Source organism: Leptodactylus fuscus, chromosome 7 (genome assembly GCF_031893055.1).
Source record: "Leptodactylus fuscus isolate aLepFus1 chromosome 7, aLepFus1.hap2, whole genome shotgun sequence".
NCBI classification, from domain to species: Eukaryota; Metazoa; Chordata; class Amphibia; order Anura; family Leptodactylidae; genus Leptodactylus; species Leptodactylus fuscus.
This window is the reverse complement of record NC_134271.1, coordinates 24,520,300-24,539,005: the sequence shown is the minus strand read 5'-3', so window position 1 is coordinate 24,539,005 and position 18,706 is coordinate 24,520,300. Positions and strand designations below refer to the sequence as shown.

At 43.8% G+C, this 18,706-nt stretch overlaps 1 protein-coding gene across 2 annotated transcripts in view; it reads right to left on the bottom strand.

Moving 5' to 3' along the window:
• MYRF (myelin regulatory factor) overlaps positions 1–18,706 on the bottom strand; it is an 87,900-nt gene that overhangs the window by 3,495 nt on the left and 65,699 nt on the right. Inside the window, exons 6-25 of one of the 2 annotated variants that reach the window (XM_075281360.1) lie at positions 18,242–18,336; positions 15,827–15,950; positions 15,533–15,728; positions 12,267–12,343; positions 12,048–12,158; positions 11,391–11,481; positions 10,806–11,006; positions 9,994–10,102; positions 9,771–9,880; positions 9,492–9,637; positions 8,420–8,492; positions 8,118–8,206; positions 6,293–6,361; positions 5,348–5,428; positions 5,185–5,258; positions 4,939–5,091; positions 3,142–3,369; positions 2,167–2,254; positions 821–895; positions 642–744 (exon numbers count right to left, since the gene is read on the bottom strand). In XM_075281360.1, coding sequence (XP_075137461.1) covers positions 642–744; positions 821–895; positions 2,167–2,254; positions 3,142–3,369; positions 4,939–5,091; positions 5,185–5,258; positions 5,348–5,428; positions 6,293–6,361; positions 8,118–8,206; positions 8,420–8,492; positions 9,492–9,637; positions 9,771–9,880; positions 9,994–10,102; positions 10,806–11,006; positions 11,391–11,481; positions 12,048–12,158; positions 12,267–12,343; positions 15,533–15,728; positions 15,827–15,950; positions 18,242–18,336 — 2,293 coding nt within the window. The remainder of the gene's footprint in view (positions 1–641; positions 745–820; positions 896–2,166; positions 2,255–3,141; positions 3,370–4,938; positions 5,092–5,184; positions 5,259–5,347; positions 5,429–6,292; positions 6,362–8,117; positions 8,207–8,419; positions 8,493–9,491; positions 9,638–9,770; positions 9,881–9,993; positions 10,103–10,805; positions 11,007–11,390; positions 11,482–12,047; positions 12,159–12,266; positions 12,344–15,532; positions 15,729–15,826; positions 15,951–18,241; positions 18,337–18,706) is intronic. The other variant, XM_075281361.1, reaches the window with a different exon arrangement.

The window sequence follows — 18,706 nt, the reverse complement described above, 5'->3', positions numbered from 1 at the left end:
AGTATAACATTCCCTTTCCATCTCTGCCCCTAGGTTACTGAGAGACACATACACACACTCTCTCCATCCTGCATCTCACATTCCCCTCCCCTCTCAGTACCTTAGGACACACGTCTCCATCTTCTTGCACTGTTCTGCCGTCACTAAGACACGCCTCCCTAGTCACGTGACGTCTGACGTCACACACAGGTCCTTTCAGTATTTTAAGTTTTCAGCTTTCCCCGGTCACTCCCTGCTGTTATAGGGGGGGGGTGATTGGGGGTGATTGGGAGAAAAGTTTCATGCAGGGAGCTGCGCAGGACCAGAGTATAAAAGCAGTACACTTCGGAGCTATGCTTTTATCCCACAAGCTATGCGGGCTGGACAGAAGCAGTCAGAGGGCCGTACATTGCCCAGGTCTGCTCGGGGGGGGGGTGCCCCTTTGGGTGCAAGATGGACGTGAAAAATCAATTTTTGTTCACAGCCGTTTTGCACCTATTTCGTATGAAAACACAGTGACACAGATTAGATTCCATGTGCCATCCATCACTGACCCATACACAGTACGTAGTCACATACAGGAGGTCTTAGTCAATGATCCTTGAATGAAGCCTCCATCTTAGTACCATAGTGTGAAGGAAATAAGACAAATCTGTCCGCACCTTAGAGCAGCTCTGATTCTCCGACGGTCCCCCGGTCACAGATGTCTCACAGTTTTTTCCAGCCGTTGTTTCACACAAATTCACCGATACAGGAGTGGAGGAGCTACAGAGAGGGTCATTGGATTAGAGCTTCATAAAAGCAGTGGGCGGCCATTTTACCATTGACCAAAACCACTTACTTGATCTCCAGCGTGATATGGCCTGTTAGAGAGCTGTACTTCTTCAGCGGGAGTAAATACGTGTAATTCCCTGCTCTGTGAAGAGAAAAAATATCACACGTGACTTAATATCATGTCAATGAGACAGCCATTGGTTTTATTGTGCCAGAAATATCCACTAGGCCGAGTTTACATGAGTGTAATATGGGAACATTCCTGCCCCTTTATTATGGCTGCCAGTCTGGATATGTTAACTAGCAGCACCATAAGGATGTGACGAAATTCAGAGGTATGGCGTCCCGTATAGCCCCAGCATTAGGAGGGGGTTACACATTCAGGATTTTGAAGCCAAAAGCAGGTAGATCATAATACGGCTATCAGACAGATTAGCCAGTCACCAGAATGGGACGTGAAAAACGGACATGTGAATATATACATTATATTAAAAGACCATAAAAAGGCAAAATTGACACTAAAAAAGGTACAAATAACTTAATAAATGTGCTCCATTGAAGTCAATGTGTTGTCAAAATGGGCGCTTATGGATGTTGCAAAGTCTGTCTTCCATGATGTAATTAGGAAGACAGAGTCTCAGTCAAGCAAACCTATAGAGGGCGCTCCCTTTAACATTATGCCGACCTTCTCAGAGGCCTTTGCAATGATGTTGGGATTTAACCAGATACAGTCTCTCAGCCAAGGACAGCTGTTTCGATGTACTTGCATCTCGTCAGCTTGGTGTAGAGAGGATTGACCTGGCAGAGGTGAGAGGCTTAGACAGGGTTAAGGAGATATCGTCACTCCATAGGCTCGATAGGTTTGCTTGACTGAGACTCTGTCTTCCTAATTACATCATGGAAGACAGACTTGCACATTCTCAGTCAGCGCCCTCTATTGGTGTGCATACTTGAGGCACTGGCATCCTAATTACATCATGGAAGTCAGATTTGCAAATTCTTCCCATGTTCCTTTGCAGTGGAGCGCTCATGGCTTAATAAGACTCCACACACCTATATGGTGGTCTTTCCCTATGGAGTGACGATATCTCCTTAACCCCCATCAAAATTGTGGTCATGTGAATTAACACACATTGAATTCAATGCAGCCATGTGACGTCCATTATTTACTGTCGTGTGAATATTGCTTTGGGCTGAGACCCCACATTGAGGAAATGCAGCTTTTTTTGTTGCAGGTTTTTTTGAGCCAAAGCCTGGAGTGGATTAAGTAGGATAGAAGTATAAGAACTACTTATATATCTCTCCTTCCTAGCCATTCTTGGGTCTAGCTAAAAAAAACCACAACAAAAAAGCTGCATTTCCGTAACATGGGGCCTTAGCCGTAGACAAGTTTTACTGAAGCTCGTGAATCACCTGCAGGTGTCCTGGGAGGCGCATAATCCATCTGTAAGGAGCGTGTCAGTCTCGAGGAGCCGGATAGAAGAAAGCGAAGCACGAGACCCTGCAAAAGACATGACATTATCTGAGTCACAACTGTGAAAGGCAGATAAATCATAGGTCATGCGTCCATGTGTCTGAAGACCCCTAAAAGCCCAATGTTGTGGAAACACAGCTTTTTTTGGTGCAGATTTTGCTGCAGTTTTCTGAGCCAAAGCCAAGAGCGGGTTGAGCAGAAGGGAGAAGTGTAAGAACTTCCTATATATTCCCATTCCTTTTGTAGACATTATTGACTTTGGCTCAAAAAACCGCATCAGAATCTGCAACAAAAAAAGCTGCATTTCCGCACCGTGGGGCCTCAGCCTAGAAAATTTCTGCTTATCTTGTCCAAAACAGATGCGGACCTTGATGTGGAATTTGGCACTAAATTTTGACCAGATTCCACACCGATGGATAGGGTGTATTTTCCACCTCCCATTCCTTTAAATGGGAGTTCTCAGACGGAATCTGCCTGTACAACGAGCAGGACGCTTATTGTTTCCGCTAGCTGAATAAAAAATTTCAAGCTGAATTTGAGGCGGATTCCTATGTGTGAACACCATCTAACAGCCAAGACCAGTATTAAACAGATATGAAGCCAGCTCAAGTAAAGGGGTTTATCTAGGACTAGCAAAAAGGATCCACCATTTTTTTCCCCAGAACTAGCGCCATCTCTGTCCATAGGCAGTATAGCAGTTCATCTTGAATGGGGAAGAACTGCAGTACCAGGCACAACCCATGGGCAGATATGGCATTGTATCCGGTATAAAAGAAGATCCTTGTTTGTTCTGGACAATGTAGGCCACAAAGATGAAACCCATACATGTGGAAAGAACACAGGGATGCCTTAATTTTTTTCCACATGCGCTTTTTTTCTACCGTGGTTAGGATACATTCCTTGGTATTACCTACCATTTCCGTAGGTAACATCAGAGACGGTGGTGGAAATTGTTTCTTCCTCCTCCACGTTTCGCCTGTGACGGAGGTCTTGCCCTGGTAAGCTGTTAGGACTGTGTTTGGTTTTCCCCTGGGTATATTGGGGTGGAGGACTTACAGGACGTGCTGGTGTTTCGAGATAGTTCCGGCTCTTGTCCAGGACTCTAGATTTGGCCTTTCTGATGGTTGTGGCTGAAGCAACGTCTGTGGTGGAGATGTATAAATATATATTGATACATGTTTACATGGGTTGCGATAGTATTCCCATCATACTCCTGGTGGTATACAATGTATTGAAGGAGAAGTACTGACGTACATTATACATGATAGTGATGGGTTAATATCTAATATCCCTGAATGTCTATGGAGCTTTAGGGAATACCATGTATTGTAATTATATCAGTATATATCATGATTATTATATTGGTTAGGCAGGTGAAGGGGTTAATGGTCTCAGGCGGGAAAGTGTACCTATAATTTAATTTGCTTAATAAATAAGGGCGGGTTGACACCAGCACCCGAACTCCGTTTTCAGGCTTCCGTCTTTTGCGGACAGAAGACGAAAACCTGGCAGACAGCGTCTGGCCGTGAGCGACTGTCAGTGTTTTGTGCTCTCCGCGGCAAAACCTTTTTTTTTTTTTTTTACCGGACACAAAGTCCTGCATGTCTGACTTTGTGTCCTGTTAAAAAAAAAACGGTTTCACCTCGGAGAGCACAAAACGCTCACCGGCGCTCTGGGCCAGACACTGTCCAAACCCATTCAAATGAATGGGTTTGAAAAATGACTGCAGGTTTCCGTCTCTTGTCCAGTTTCGGGCAGGAGACGGAAATCTGCATAACAGAGACCCTGGGCACAGATGTGAACCCGCCCTAACTCAATAATTCTTATAATGATCAGGGATCTTGCCCCAAATGTGCACCACAACCCCTGTTCCATGCCTCACTTGCCGCCATGTGCAAATGTGGGTGGAACAGGCTGGGCCAGGACAGGGGTGAACCATGGCTTTCTGCCGCCTGAGGCAGACGTCAGAAAGCCACCACCCCGCTCTGCCCCCTCCTCCGGGGGGGCGCCGGTCTCGAGTGGAGAGGGGCGGCCGCTCAGTGACGGTGACCCTAAGCCAGTCCAGGACAGCTTGTCCTGGACTGGCTTAGGTCAGCAAAAATGCCATCCTTCCCGTGGCCCTCGCATAGCGCCGCCTGAAGCGGTCGCTTCAGGTCGTCTCATGGGAGTTGCGCGCTGGGCCAGGGACCCCTTGACCTAACTCATGCCAGATGTCTGCGGTCTCTTCATTAAACTCTCATTTCCTTTGCCAGTCGGAGACTTTATTAAGACCGGTGTACGATATGCCAGTCCTAATAAATCTGCCATGATGTTACACCACTTGCCGTTACAGGGAGCGTACAGCATAGGGATTTTTCTTGAAGTCATCAATAAATCCCTATGTATTGAGTTCCCTCCTAGTGGCGGCAGATGTTAACCTGGCCTTAGGCCTGATGCACACAACCGTGCATTTTATTCGCAATTGTCGTAAAAGTATGGACCCATGCCTTTCAATGGGCCAAATGGGAAACAAGTATGGGCGAACTGAAGAGTCACAAAATATGGAGCAAGTCCTATACCTGGCTGTACTTGCTGCTCTGTCAATTCATTCGGGTCAATGAAAACCACAAATGACGCACGGATACCAATCCATGGCATTTTTACTGAACCGTACGATGCATACTGCGGTATGTAGACGGTCTAAGATTTTTTTGTCATTTATACAATCCCACCTGCTACTGAAGTTTCCGCACGAGTAGCTGTTTTCCCCATTGTAGTTGCAGGGGAAGTGGAGGAGCTTTCTGGTCGAGAGCAACAGAACGCATTGCAGGGAGGACTCAAGCACAAGTCTATTACGGTGGAAGGATTTGGGTTATGCGACCAATCTGCGGAAGACAAAACATACAGATGTTTCTCAGATAATACAGATGGAAAGGCAACATGGAAAACGTATATATTTTAGAACAGATATTTGATACCTGTGCCCTTCGTGGCCTGTACTGGAGGGGTAGTCGAGCTCCTCAGCTGTGTGGTATCAAAGTTCTGACTTGAGCTAAAGAAGGAAACATAGGAGATATGTGTAAAATGGATGAAAGACTCCTGCGTCCCGGAAATAAGATGGTTAGCAGACAAGAGACGTACCGTATGCAGAGAGCATAGGGGAGAGTGAGCTGAATCTGCCTGAGGAAAGTCAGAGTGCACGTACCAGATGTATTGAAAGGACTGCCAGCGGCAGAGAGCAAGCAAAGGAGACAGCAATAGGAAGGACAAGAAGAAGAAATAAGAAGTCAGTGCTAAGACAAGATACAACAGCGCAACTCCAAGGAGCCAGTTACGATCCTATCAGCTAAAGGGTTAATGAGTGAAGTAAGCAAATTGATCCATCAAGCTCAGAGGTAATGGCATATGTGCCGACTAGAGTAGGGTGATCCGACTACACCCAATTTATTAGTTCTTTTTTTTAAGAAACTGGACAAATGGAGACTCGTATTGGGCGAACTAGAATGGTCACCATAAAATAAATGGAATCCTAAAGGAAGTGTAAAAAAGAAAAAAAAATTATACTCACCTTCCCTTGTCTCTTTTGGGCCTGCTTGCGGCACCCGGTGCTCTTCTGCTGACGTCGTCGGCCCGGGGTCACCACTGAGGTCCGTAATTTTGCTCGCTGTGCCCATGTGACCCAATCTCAGACCTCAGCTGTGACCCATGGTGCTTGGCGTCAATGAGGAGGCCCAAATAAGGTAAGGGAAGGGGAGTATGAATTTAAAAAAAAAAAAAAATTCAGCTCCCTTGGGCCACCAAAAATGAGGTACAGTTATCAACTATGATAATGTTCAGATTGAATTCTCCATGGTTCCCAATAAAAGGCTGTATGGGGTGTTGCCGAGGTGGGGGTGGGGCAGTTGAACTTGGGTGCTGTAGACCGCCTATGTAGGAATGCTGGTACACGTTGTGGTCAATTCACTTTACCAGCACAGAGATCGCCATGATCAGCCATGACGCTATGACGGCTCCATCACAAGGTTTATTTCCTAAATTAGGTTTATTCATGGCGCCGATTCTTGATGACGAAAACATTGCACTTACCCATCCATGTCTAGGAGATCATCTTCACTGCGCAGATTTAACACGTAAAGCGTTGTCATGGAGATAACACTGCAAAAGTTGAAAAATTGAGATGATAAATAAAAAAAATATACTTTAAGTACGGTAGATGTAAGTTTTCCAGCAAGTTATCAAAATTTGGGATATGTGAGGTAAAGTCGTGATCATGGGAGTAGATATTGTTCTCAATACCGTGTCCATGAGTTTGTTAAAGGGATCAACAGATTGTATTTATTGGCCTCAAATAGGCCTTAGGCTAATGCTAATGCTCTGCAATGGCCACTGATCATTCGGCTGGTAACCATAAGCCTTAACTAGAGATTAGTGAATCAGCTCTTCAGTATAACAGGTGGAGGCTCAGGGGAGGTGACAAAAATAAAAACACTCCTACTCACCTTCCGATACCTCTCTCGGGCCTCATCACAGCCTCCATCTATGAGTCACCGGCCCAGGTTCAACGCTGAGGCCTATGACTGAGCATCAGGGGTGACCTGGGCATGCCTAATGTCATGACACTCAGTGTGCCCATGTCACCGCTGGTGGCCAATCACAGGCCTCAGCCACGACACCCAGGCCGATGACGTCAAAGCAGAGAACCAGAAATCGCAACAAAAGTGCTAGACACCAAGTATGAATGTAATTTTTTGTACCTAACCTGGGTCCCCTATCTCTTCAGACTATAATAATGTTACTTTTTTCTTTGACATAACTTCAGCTGACTTTGCTTTAGAGAGCTAGAAATTGGATAGGCAGGTCCCTAGGAGCCCTGACAGTGTTATACACTATGTATTATAGATAGGTTCCTAGGAGCCCTGACAGTATTCTACACTATGTATTATAGATAGGTTCCTAGGAGCCCTGACAGTGTTATACACTATGTTTTATAGATGGGTTCCTAGAAGTCCTGACAGTGTTATACGCTATGTTTTATAGATAGGTTCCTAGGAGCCCTGACAGTGTTATACACTATGTTTTATAGATGGGTTCCTAGGAGCCCTGACAGTGTTATACACTAGAGATGAGCGAGTACTGTTCGGATCAGCCGATCCGAACAGCACGCACGCATTGAAATGAATGGAAGCACCTGGTACTTCCGCTTTGACGCCGGCCGGCCGCTTAACCCCTCGCGTGCCGGCTACGTCCATTCATTTCAATGCGTGCGTGCTGTTCGGATCGGCTGATCCGAACAGTACTCGCTCATCTCTATTAATTATTAATTATTATTAAATTGGATAGGCAGGTCCCTAGGAGCCCTGACAGTGTTATACACTATGTATTATAGATAGGTTCCTAGGAGCCCTGACAGTGTCATACACTATGTATTATAGATAGGTTCCTAGGAGCCCTGACAGTATTCTACACTATGTTTTATAGATAGGTTCCTAGGAGCCCTGACAGTGTCATACACTATGTATTATAGATAGGTTCCTAGGAGCCCTGACAGTGTTATACACTATGTTTTATAGATAGGTTCCTAGGAGCCCTGACAGTGTCATACACTATGTATTATAGATAGGTTCCTAGGAGCCCTGACAGTATTCTACACTATGTTTTAAGCTAATTTACAATGTGATTCATACCAAACTCATTTGTCTCTAAATAAACGAGACCCGAGCTGATGAACACATAATTAATATTGAGAAGTTTGCCCCTCTCTAGTCTTAACTACGTAGTCTCCACCAAGCAAAAGTAAATTATAAAGGTATAATACTGATAGAGATACAAACTATTTTGGCTGTAAACTCTGCATGGTGTAAGAAAAATAGGCAAAATATGATTAAACTACCTACATTTATAGGAGATGTACCTGAAAGCCATAATAATAACTAGGGCAATGATGGTTGCTTGAAGGAAACGTTGACTGACACAGCTCTGGTCGGCCGGTGCTGGAACCGTCTTTAAAATAAAAATAAAAGACACAAATTAGCACAAAAAGTTCAACACAAAAGTATATTTGTGTATATTTAGAAATATAGTATATAAAGCTGGTATTTAGCTAATATAGTAGCTGGCTATCTTCTGACTATCTCTTTATATGATGATAATAAATACATTTTTGTACAATATGTTGCAGTGAATTATAGACCAGAAAACATACAGACAACTTACCTTGCCCACAACTTTGGATGGACGTTGCTTGTAAGGAATACTTCCTGCACGGCTGAACTGACTTCCGGTGTGACTATGGGGTGAAAACAGAAAATTATGGAACAATAAAAAGAAAGTAATATATATTATAATTTCTAGAAACTGAATCATAAAGAACATTGGACATAAAAAGATTAACTCCTAATTAGGGTTGAGCCGATCTTGAGATTTCAGGATCGTTTTAAAATCCGATTTCCGATCATTTTCCATTCGAACCTGATCCCAATTCCGATCCCAATGCAAGTTAATGGGATTTTTTTTAATAATTGAAGATTGGATTTTAAAAAACAATCCTATTCACTACACACCATGGAGTCTAAAAATTGAACGCTTTAATTGTTAGACTCCACGCTGTGTAGTGATTAAAAAAAATCCTCTGGCTACTTAGTCCCCCCTGGTGTTCACTTACCTGCACAGAAGTGCTGCCGCTGGTCCGGTGCCCGCTGTTCTCGCTCCTCTTCTCGCCTCGCTGCCCCCGTCTCCCAGGTTAGTGTTACAGCCCTTAGGAAGAAGGCGGGGTTTGTGGCTTAGGAGAGTGTGGGCGGGGAGATGTGAATGCATCACTCACGTCTCCCCTCCCAGTACCCACCCACACTCTCCTAAGCCACAAGACCCGCCTTCTTCCTAGGTCTGTAACACTAACCTGGGAGGCGGGGGCAGAGAGGCGAGAAGAGGAGTGAGAACAGCAGGGACTGGACCAGCGATCTGTACAGGTAAGTGTTAGCTACTAGAGATGTTAGCTAATGTCCCATTAGAATGAATGGACACAGCTGGCGCACAGGGGGTTAAGCGGCCGGACGCCGGCACAGGCTGTGTGCCGGCTGCATCCATTCATTCCTATGGGACCTAGCTAACATTGTTAGCTTTTCCCACAATGCTTGGCCAGTAGTAAAGCATTGTGGGAAATAACCTCCAACCTCGATCCCGCCTAAAAAGATCGGGATCGGAATTCCGATCGCGATCGTGAAATTTACTCGATCGCCGATCGGAATCCGATCTTTTCTGATCCTGATAACTCAACCCTACTACTAACCTGTTGGTGCTTTTCATGCTGTCGAGCCTCCGGAGTTTGGCCAGCTTCCGACTCCACCTTTCCAGTTCGTCAATCCTGGTCTCTAAGTTGTCCGTCAGCTTGCAGAGCTCCTTCACAGCCCCGACATTCTCCATGAATATCCTTTCCTGCCAGGTGAGAAAAAAACAAAAAATGTCACTTTGCCTAAATGTGGCAGAAATAACCCAAACCTGTGACCATAGTTGACTATGGATATAACCCACAGTGCATGTTCTGTAGTGTGTAGCTCATTGACCGTACCTTGTTCACTACTAAGAAATTCTCTATAGTTTCTCCGTTGGCACACACTACATCTCCAGTCTCTTTTACGGCCTCGGGAAGAATCTCCTGAACTTCCTGAGCAATGACTCCTACAAGAAAGTAATATTAAGCCATCGTTGCAGCCATGACATCTGACTTATAATGAGTCAATTGACGATTTTCCTCATTCTCTCATACCCTCACATACATTCATCTAACATACCTGTTTCTGCAGTGTCGTCCAGGCCTACCGTGCTGGCAAATTCAGGCTTGTAATGGTACTGAACAAGGCGCATCTGCGAGATCCGTTTCAATTGCTCTGTTGTATCGACCTGAAATAAGACGCACATTTTCTTAGGAGATATACAAGACTCAGTTGTTATGATGAATAAGGACCATAATAGAAGCGTATTAGCAGAGCTCGATCATATGCCTATCTACAAGTATATAAGGGTGTTTATTCAATGACCAATGGTATATTGTATAAGGCGGAACTGAGGTCTTGCTTGGGTGTTACTTTTTCATGTCCTGTGGTATGACCCAGTGCCGGCTGCGTCATAGTTCTCTGGTTGTCCCCGGCCAAGGAAATGTATTATAAAAGCAGCCTTCATGTCTTTCTTAGGTTGAAGTGGAAAGCAGTTGGGGTGCAGACCTGACCCATCTTGGTTGGCCTGAGTAATCCTGGGAAGAAGCTACCATGTTACAAAGAGCAGGGAGCCTGGTCCGTGAGTGCACAAGTCTGTGGCAAGATGATGACCACTGAGGTTTTTCTATGAAGAGCATTGTGTCCTTGTGTACATTGTGTCCCCCTATTACTGGTGTGTGGAATAATTAAAGGGGCTGCCCAAATTGAAATCTCTTTTTGTTTCAAGGTTTCCCCTAGTGATAAGCCGACCACATAGTGTTCCTCTGCTGTAATCTGCAGGATAACATGGCATCACGTATTCATTTCTCCTCCCCCATAGCCCGAACACAAGGAAAATAGGGCAATACATATACCAATGCATTTCGCTTCTCCATTCCTTTACATCTCACCTCCTCAATGTCCTCCTTGGCTCTGATGTCAGATGGATGCAAAAGTGAGCCCATGATCTTGACATTCCCATGAACCACCAAAGCTTCATCTGGTCGCTCTGTGTTTATGCCAATACGTCCATGGTGAAAAACCGTGTCTGGAAGTTGACCCCGCTGCCAAAGCACTTCACTGTCACTCTCAAACTGGCCGGGATTTGAGGCCTGTCCAAAATGGATTTAGTAAGAGAAGGAGTAAGAAGAATTTTACAATGAATTACCATAGAACCATGATAGTCTTAAAGGGTCTACACCACTAACACACTGGGGCTCCAACCATTTGCACCTGTAGTAAACATGGATCCTTGAGTATTCCTTGTGATTGGCGGTATACAAGCATGACCCCCTCTTTATTCACTTCTAGGGATTGATGAAGATAGGTGAGTACAGTGCTCCATCAATCCCCTAGAAGTGAAAAAACTTGGTTCCCTGGATTTCTAATATCCACCTAGATCCCAAATCTTGAGAAGCTTTGAGACACTAGACTAAACACTACCGCCAGACTACACGATACCAGGAATTTTACAGCTTTTTTCCTGTTCTACTTACCCGTACAATGATGCGTTCAGATGCCTGTGCTGCCACAAGGTAGGTTTGATTCTGTGCCTGGACCTGGAGAGCCACCACTAACATAAAATACCTGCAACAAGATGGATGGTAATAGTTACAGAACTGTTAATAGTAGGAGATCAGTGCATGGCAGGAGGTCTATACAGGGGTATATGGTATTATTCAGAGGTTTTTTCCTATAAAAATCTCACGACATAGCAAGACCCATCAGGTGTCGTATCATGAAAGTATTTCTTCTATGGGTCCATGATATGACTCTATACTGTGGCACCATATGGTGGATAACGGAGCACCTAAAGTAGTACGACAGTACAAGAAGTCCACGTGCTACTATATAGGCTGTATGCATGGGTTATTGTTATTATTTTACATAGAATATTGTAATTTATGATTGTTTTGTAGGATATACAAGCTCTGAAGCCGACCCCGTGCACTGATCTCAGGGCAGGCTGATTCTACAACACAACTCATCTATATGGACTTGATATACACATTGGTCTCCATGGACATTACCCATATAGATGGCTACAGACATTTTACAAGATCCCCTTATACTTTACTGTATAATGTATATGACTTCTCATCACTGTATGACACAGTCTATTGATGCCGGTCTGTCTGGACCCTTATATTCACCTCTGGTCTGGATTGGGTTTTCCTTTTTTTCTCATGTTGTTTGCTGTAGTTTCACTGAAGTGGAGTCTCCCGACTGTGACTTTAGTGACCTGGTCTGGTGGAAGAGACAACCTGAGGAGACCAGAGAGGAGACATTCACAACTGGCATTTCCGAGTGTAAACCTCACATTTTGCATTTGCAGATTTGGCACTTTTATTATTGGTCTTCCTTTTACTTACGTAACCGGATGAAATGGACGCTTGCTACGATCGGACTGCGATTGCTCAATACTGATGCTTTGATTGATGGCCTCCAGCTGAAATGGTACAATAAAAAGGATATATGGGCAAATGATCCCAATATTGGAGAATCAGATGTGATAACTCACGTTATGTGATGTCTTCTGTTACACAAGGGCTATAGTGTATAGTTCAGTATGTAATAGTACACTGCAGTATGTGACTTGGACAGCGAGGGTACAGACTATTCAGACCAGCCCTTGTCTATAAGTCTTGTTAGGTTAGAGTAGGTCTCACCATTCATGGCCCATCTCTGTTAGTTGGGGCAAGTTCTAATATAAAGAACCTATTTTGAAGGACTAAGGCTAAGTTCAAGTCTGTGGTGAAGGTCATCTTTAAAATATGCCACAAATCTATAAGTATAATCTATCTAATCTATAGTACGACAACCAAGACGTGGCAAAAGTGTCTAAAGATGCCCCAAATTTATTATTCATTTGACCCATCTAGTCTAGTTCAAAGCTATCAAAGTTATAAGGGCTTTTCCAGATTCCCCATATTGATAAGCCATCAATATTGGATTTTATTCTTGGCACTGATACCATTCAGCAATGGGAAGGAGCTGTGGCACTTGTTAAAGCATCTTGACTTCTTCCTTATTTAAGATAAGATAATCCTTTAATAGTCCCACAGTGGGGAAATTTCAGTATGTTACAGCAGCATAGTAATACAGATACAGGATAATACACAGTAATATATAACGGAAGTAGACACACATACATTACAGACCACAAGTTTGGACCCACCTTCTCATTCAAAGAGTTTTCTGTATTTTCATGACTATGACAATTGTAGATTCACACTGAAGGCATCAAAACTATGAAGTAACACATGTGGAATTATATACTTAACAAAAAGTGTGAAACAACTGAAAATCTGTCTTATATTCTCGGTTCTTCAAAGTAGCCACCTTTTGCTTTGATTACTTCTTTGCACACTCTTGGCATTCTCTTGATGAGCTTCAAGAGGTAGTCACTGGAAATGGTTTTCACTTCACAGGTGTACCCTGTCAGGTTTAGTAAGTTGGATTTCTTGCCTTATAAATGGGGTTGGGACCATCAGTTGTGTTGTGCAGAAGTCAGGAGGATACACAGCTGATAGTCCTACTGAATAGACTGTTAGAATTTGTATTATGGCAAGAAAAAAGCAGCTAAGTAAAGAAAAACGAGTGGCCATCATTACTTTAAGAAATGAAGGTAAGTCAGTCCGAAAAATTGGGAAAACTTTGAAATTGTCCTATAGTGCAGTTGCAAAAACCATCAAGCGCTACAAAGAAACTGGCTGACATGAGGACCACCCCAGGAAAGACCAAGAGTCACCTCTGCCGCAGAGGATAAGTTCATCCGAGTCACCAGCCTCAGAAATCGCAGGTTAACAGCAGTTCAGATTAGAGATCAGGTCAATGCCACACAGAGTTCTAGCAGCAGACACATCTCTACAACTGGTAAGAGGAGACTTTGTGCAGCCTCAGGCCTTCATGGTAAAATAGCTGCTAGAAAACCACTGCTAAGGACAGGCAACAAGCAGAAGAGACTTGTTTGGGCTAAAGAACACAAGGAATGGACATTAGACCAGTGGAAATCTATGCTTTGGTCTTTGGTTCCAACCACCGTGTCTTTGTGCAACGTAGAAAAGGTGATCGGATGGACTCTACATGCCTGGTTCCCACTGTGAAGCATGGAGGAGGAGGTGCAATGGTGTGGGAGTGCTTTTCTGGTGACACTGTTGGGGATTTATTCAAAATTGAAGGTATACTGAACCAGCATGGCTACCACAGCATCTTGCAGCGGCATGCTATTCCATCTGGTTTGCATTTAGTTGGACTATCATTTATTTTTCAACAGGACAATGACCCCAAACACCTCCAGGCTGTGTAAGGGCTATTTGACCAAGAAGGAGAGTAATGGGGTGCTACGCCAGATAACCTGGCCTCCACAGTCACCAGACCTGAACCCAATCAAGATGGTTTGGGGTGAACTGGACCACAGAGTGAAGGCAAAAGGGCCAACAAGTGCTAAGCATCTCTGGGAACTCCTTCAAGACTGTTGGAAGACAATTTCAGGTGACTACCTCTTGAAGCTCATCAAGACAATGCCAAGAGTGTGCAAAGCAGGAATCAAAGCAAAAGGTGGCTACTGAAGAACCGAGAATATAAGACAGATTTTCAGTTGTTTCACTTTTTTTTTTAAGTATATAATTCCACGTGTTAATTCATAATTTTGATGCCTTCAGTGAGAATCTACAATTCTCATAGACATGAAAATACAGAAAACTCTTTGAATGAGAAGGTGTGTCCGAATTTTTGGTCTGTACTGTATGTTGAGAAGAGAAGATATACTAGGAGTCCATAGCAGCTAAGGAAGAGGAGAAAGAAAGAAGACTTCAGGATCATTTAGTTCTCTGTGTGGAGTGATCTTCACTTGGTCTGATGTAGATTATGTAGCCTGATCGCTTTATACACCTGGTCATACACGTACATACCACCAACCTAGTAGCAGCGGTGCAGGGTATTGCAGCTTCATGTCATAATCATAATGTCAACTCACTTGACTGTCCCATTGCAGTTAAGTATTCTGTTAAATAGGTGCCATGTAATACTACCCTGTAAGTCTCTCCTTTAAATAATCATTGGGGTTTCCAAGGGTCACATTCCCAGTTCTCAGTTCACCATTTGAGTCACATCAAAAAAGTAGATTGTCCAGGCTCTTAAATTGTAAAAGGATAGCTGTATTATTTCGTATTATACCTTTATCTTCCATTATTATATGCACTATTGTCTGTCAGTTTTGGTAGTGGCACCAGACCGGAGCCCACAAATACAAATCTGTCACCCTTCCTGGGACAAAAATAACCATATCATTGTTTTCCCTATGACTTGTTGAAGGAAACTATGGCATGACCTTGGACTGATAGGAAACAATTAGGAATGTAAATGGGGTAGACCCTCGCCCATATGCACCCTTGCACAGCTTGACTGAATTGTAAGCTCAAGAAGGGTAATGAAATCCAGTTTAAAATAACAATTTCACAAGAAAATACCCGTTGCCCTTCTTTTTAATCCTTCTGGTGTGGGTCCTCCAATTTCTAGTCCCCCTCCATTTTTGTGAAATAGTCACCAGCTTCTTAGACTACGCTATACACACTGTGCTTTTGCTGTCTGAGACACTTCCCCTTCCTTTTGGCCGCCCTCTTCCCACAGGTCTCACCTTCACGCCATTTAGCTTTAAGTAGAAGCACTCAATAGGTAGGATGCCTTCTGGGGTCTTGACATATTTAGGCTCGCCAATCATACCAATGTACACCGTCACTTGAAAATGGTTCTTCTTCTGGCACACAAAGGCGTCATCTCCCACCGAGAAGTTGAACCCTTTGTCCGCATCCACCTTGTACGTGGGCATTGGGCTGCAAGAAACAAGACCATTACTCTCAATGTTATCCCACTAAATTCAAGCTCCCGTTCCCGCTCCGCTCTTGTCTGTACACCATACTTAGTCACTTACAGCTCCTTGTAGTTACTGTCGAACAACGTGATCCACTTATTCTGTTGGTGCGGCTGCCATTTTATAGACTGATAATTGGGGTCCAGGTAGGATCCGTTCAGACTGTCATTATCTTGCATAAGCCCTGAAGGTAAAATCAGAAAAGGCCAATTAAAATTTGCTGATACTTTTGTACCCATAGGCCAACCCCATATACCCCCCTTGTTACTGGATGTTATGTTATTACAGTGGTAGTAACAGCTTTAGTCAGTGCTATCTATGTTAGGAGTCCATGTATTAGAGTATATGTGGACTAGGAGTTGTAGAAGCACAAAATACAAAAAAAAATCACCCCAAATTTCAAAAATTCTGTTTTAAGACTTATAGTAATTATTTTGTATCACCAAAGGATTTATTGTGGGTTATAAAAATGGCATTTTGTGCATAATAATAGAAAAGTATATTGTGTCGATTACTAATCTGGTATCTCATATGCTTTGTATGCATGTATATCAAGCTGGGTTCACACTTGCACCGTGTAACTGTTCGGGGATTTCATCCCCATTCCGCTTGAATAATGTTCCGTCCATCAGGCAGAAACCCAGTAGACTCCATTATAAACGATGGGGCCCGTGTGGTTTCTTAGCTAACCGCTTTCTAATGCGTATAGGTTTCCATCTGGGGACTGGCCGAATGGAATACCGAATGCAGATGTGGACCGGGCCTTAGCATGTCAGTGTACACACTAGGTAGGTTCATTCTACTGTTATTAAAGGTATTCTACCATTAAAACACATTTTTTTCTCATTGACACGTAGGAATAGTCTTAAGAAAGGCTATTCTTCTCCTACCTTTAGAAGGCTTCTCCGTTCGGTATAAATCCCGATTTTCGGCAGTATGCAAATGAATTCTCTCGCAGCACTGGGGGTGGGTCCATTGCTGTGAGAGAACTCTCCAGCGCCGCCTCCATCTTCTTCAGGAACGTCCTCTTCACGCGTCTTCTTCCGGTGCAGGCGGTCAAACTTGTAGGCCTCGGGCAGAGCCGACTGTGCATGCCTGTCGGCCACATTGCACAGTAAGTAAGCAGCCATTTTCTTGGGGCCTATGGGCATGCGCAGTCGGCTCTGCCCGAGACTTAGAAGTTTCACCGCTAGCGCTGAAAGAAGACACGTGAAGAGGCCGTACTTGAAGAAGATGGAGGCGGCACTGGAGAGTTCTCTCACAGCATTGGGGACACCCCCAGTGCTGCCACAAAACTCATTTGCATGCCGACGAAAAACGGGATTTATACCGAACGGCGGCACGGAGAAGACATCTAAGGGTAGGAGAAGAATAACCTTTCTTAAGACTATTCCTACGTGTCAATGAGAAAAAAATGTGTTTTAATGGTAGAATCCCTTTAATGTCCGTTGCTCTCATTCGTCATAGGATAAGAGGAACAGACTTTACAGCTACATTCACATGAGATGAAATAATAGCCGTGTGATGGCTGTTTTTTAACATGACGGCCATGAAAAGTGAACAATTTTTACAGCCATTTTGCACCTTAGTCATCTGAATGTTTCCTTAGTGACTTGATGCAGACTGAGGCCCCTCCGTCGAGTGTTCGTCTACATTCATTCCAATGTAAAAACATGGTGGAAGCTTTCTTCTATCATGTTTTTAACTTTTCTGAAGAAAGGGAAAGTTGTGCATGCGGGACTTTCTCTTTTGTTGCAAAAATAGACAAATATGATGGAAAAAAAAAAAGCTACTATCATTGTTTGTTTTTTTTACATTAGTCATTTGGAATAGACACAGATATAGGATGCTCTGTCTGCATCCGTCACTTTACTACCATTAATGTCCATTGTTCTCTTCCTATGGCAGGTCAGATGAGATTAACGGACTCTCATAACAGTAGTGAAGATCATGGTGTAGTAGGGATGGGTCAACCTCGAGATGTACGCTGTGAGGAAGTGATGGCTCTACTGGACATTAAGGGAGAGATGAGGAGGAACATAGCGAGGGCTGAGATGGGCATTGGGGGGGGATGATGGGGCAAAATGAAAATAAAGGGGATCAGTTGTGTCACAATGGGCATGTGGAAAGTGGGTGGTGTAGTGACAGGGAGAGGTCAGATAGGGATGACTCTGTTATACAGTGGGCATCAAAGGCACCCAACAAACTCCATTGACTACAATGGGGTCTATAATAGCACAGTATACGTTATTGATAGCATCTGTGATAAAGACACTTGATGAACCACTGACGTAGGTGTGAATACATCCTTAGTTATTCTAATTGTTATTTTGGGGAGGACCCAATTCTGCCTTTGCTATGGAGCCCTTTGATGTCTATGTATGCCCTTGTGTGTATGTAAATGCTCAATCATCCCCTTTACCCTTTCATGTGCCTGCCCTAACCATACGTGTGGGTCTATGTCAGTGTCAGTACCCGGCTCCTGTTTCACCATGCCTCCACTGGGTACTTGATCCCTCAGATTAGGAGAATCTGAGTGTTTCCTCTTCTTTGCAGGGTGCACCGGGAGCCTGTAATACAGGGAAAAAAAATCTGTAAATCTACAAACAAATGGAACGTAAAATCTATCAAACTGTTTTGTGTGGCGTTATTAGACGTAAGACCCCCATTAGCATCATTGAGTAGGACCACCCTCTGGACCACCAAGCCCAAAATGAGCAGAGGTGTAGGACAATGGGATCAAGTTCTACTAAATCTTTTCCTATATTAATCTGCTCACCAAATCCTGCTCTATAACAGGCTGATGGTAGATCGGATCCTGGGAAGGGAATATGCAAAGAAGTCCTCCATGGTGGAAAAGGAGAACTTGCTTCTAGCGCCACCTTTTGGAAAGTAGCTCCCTATAGATCAACAATTCCTCGAGGACCCAAACCAGATATT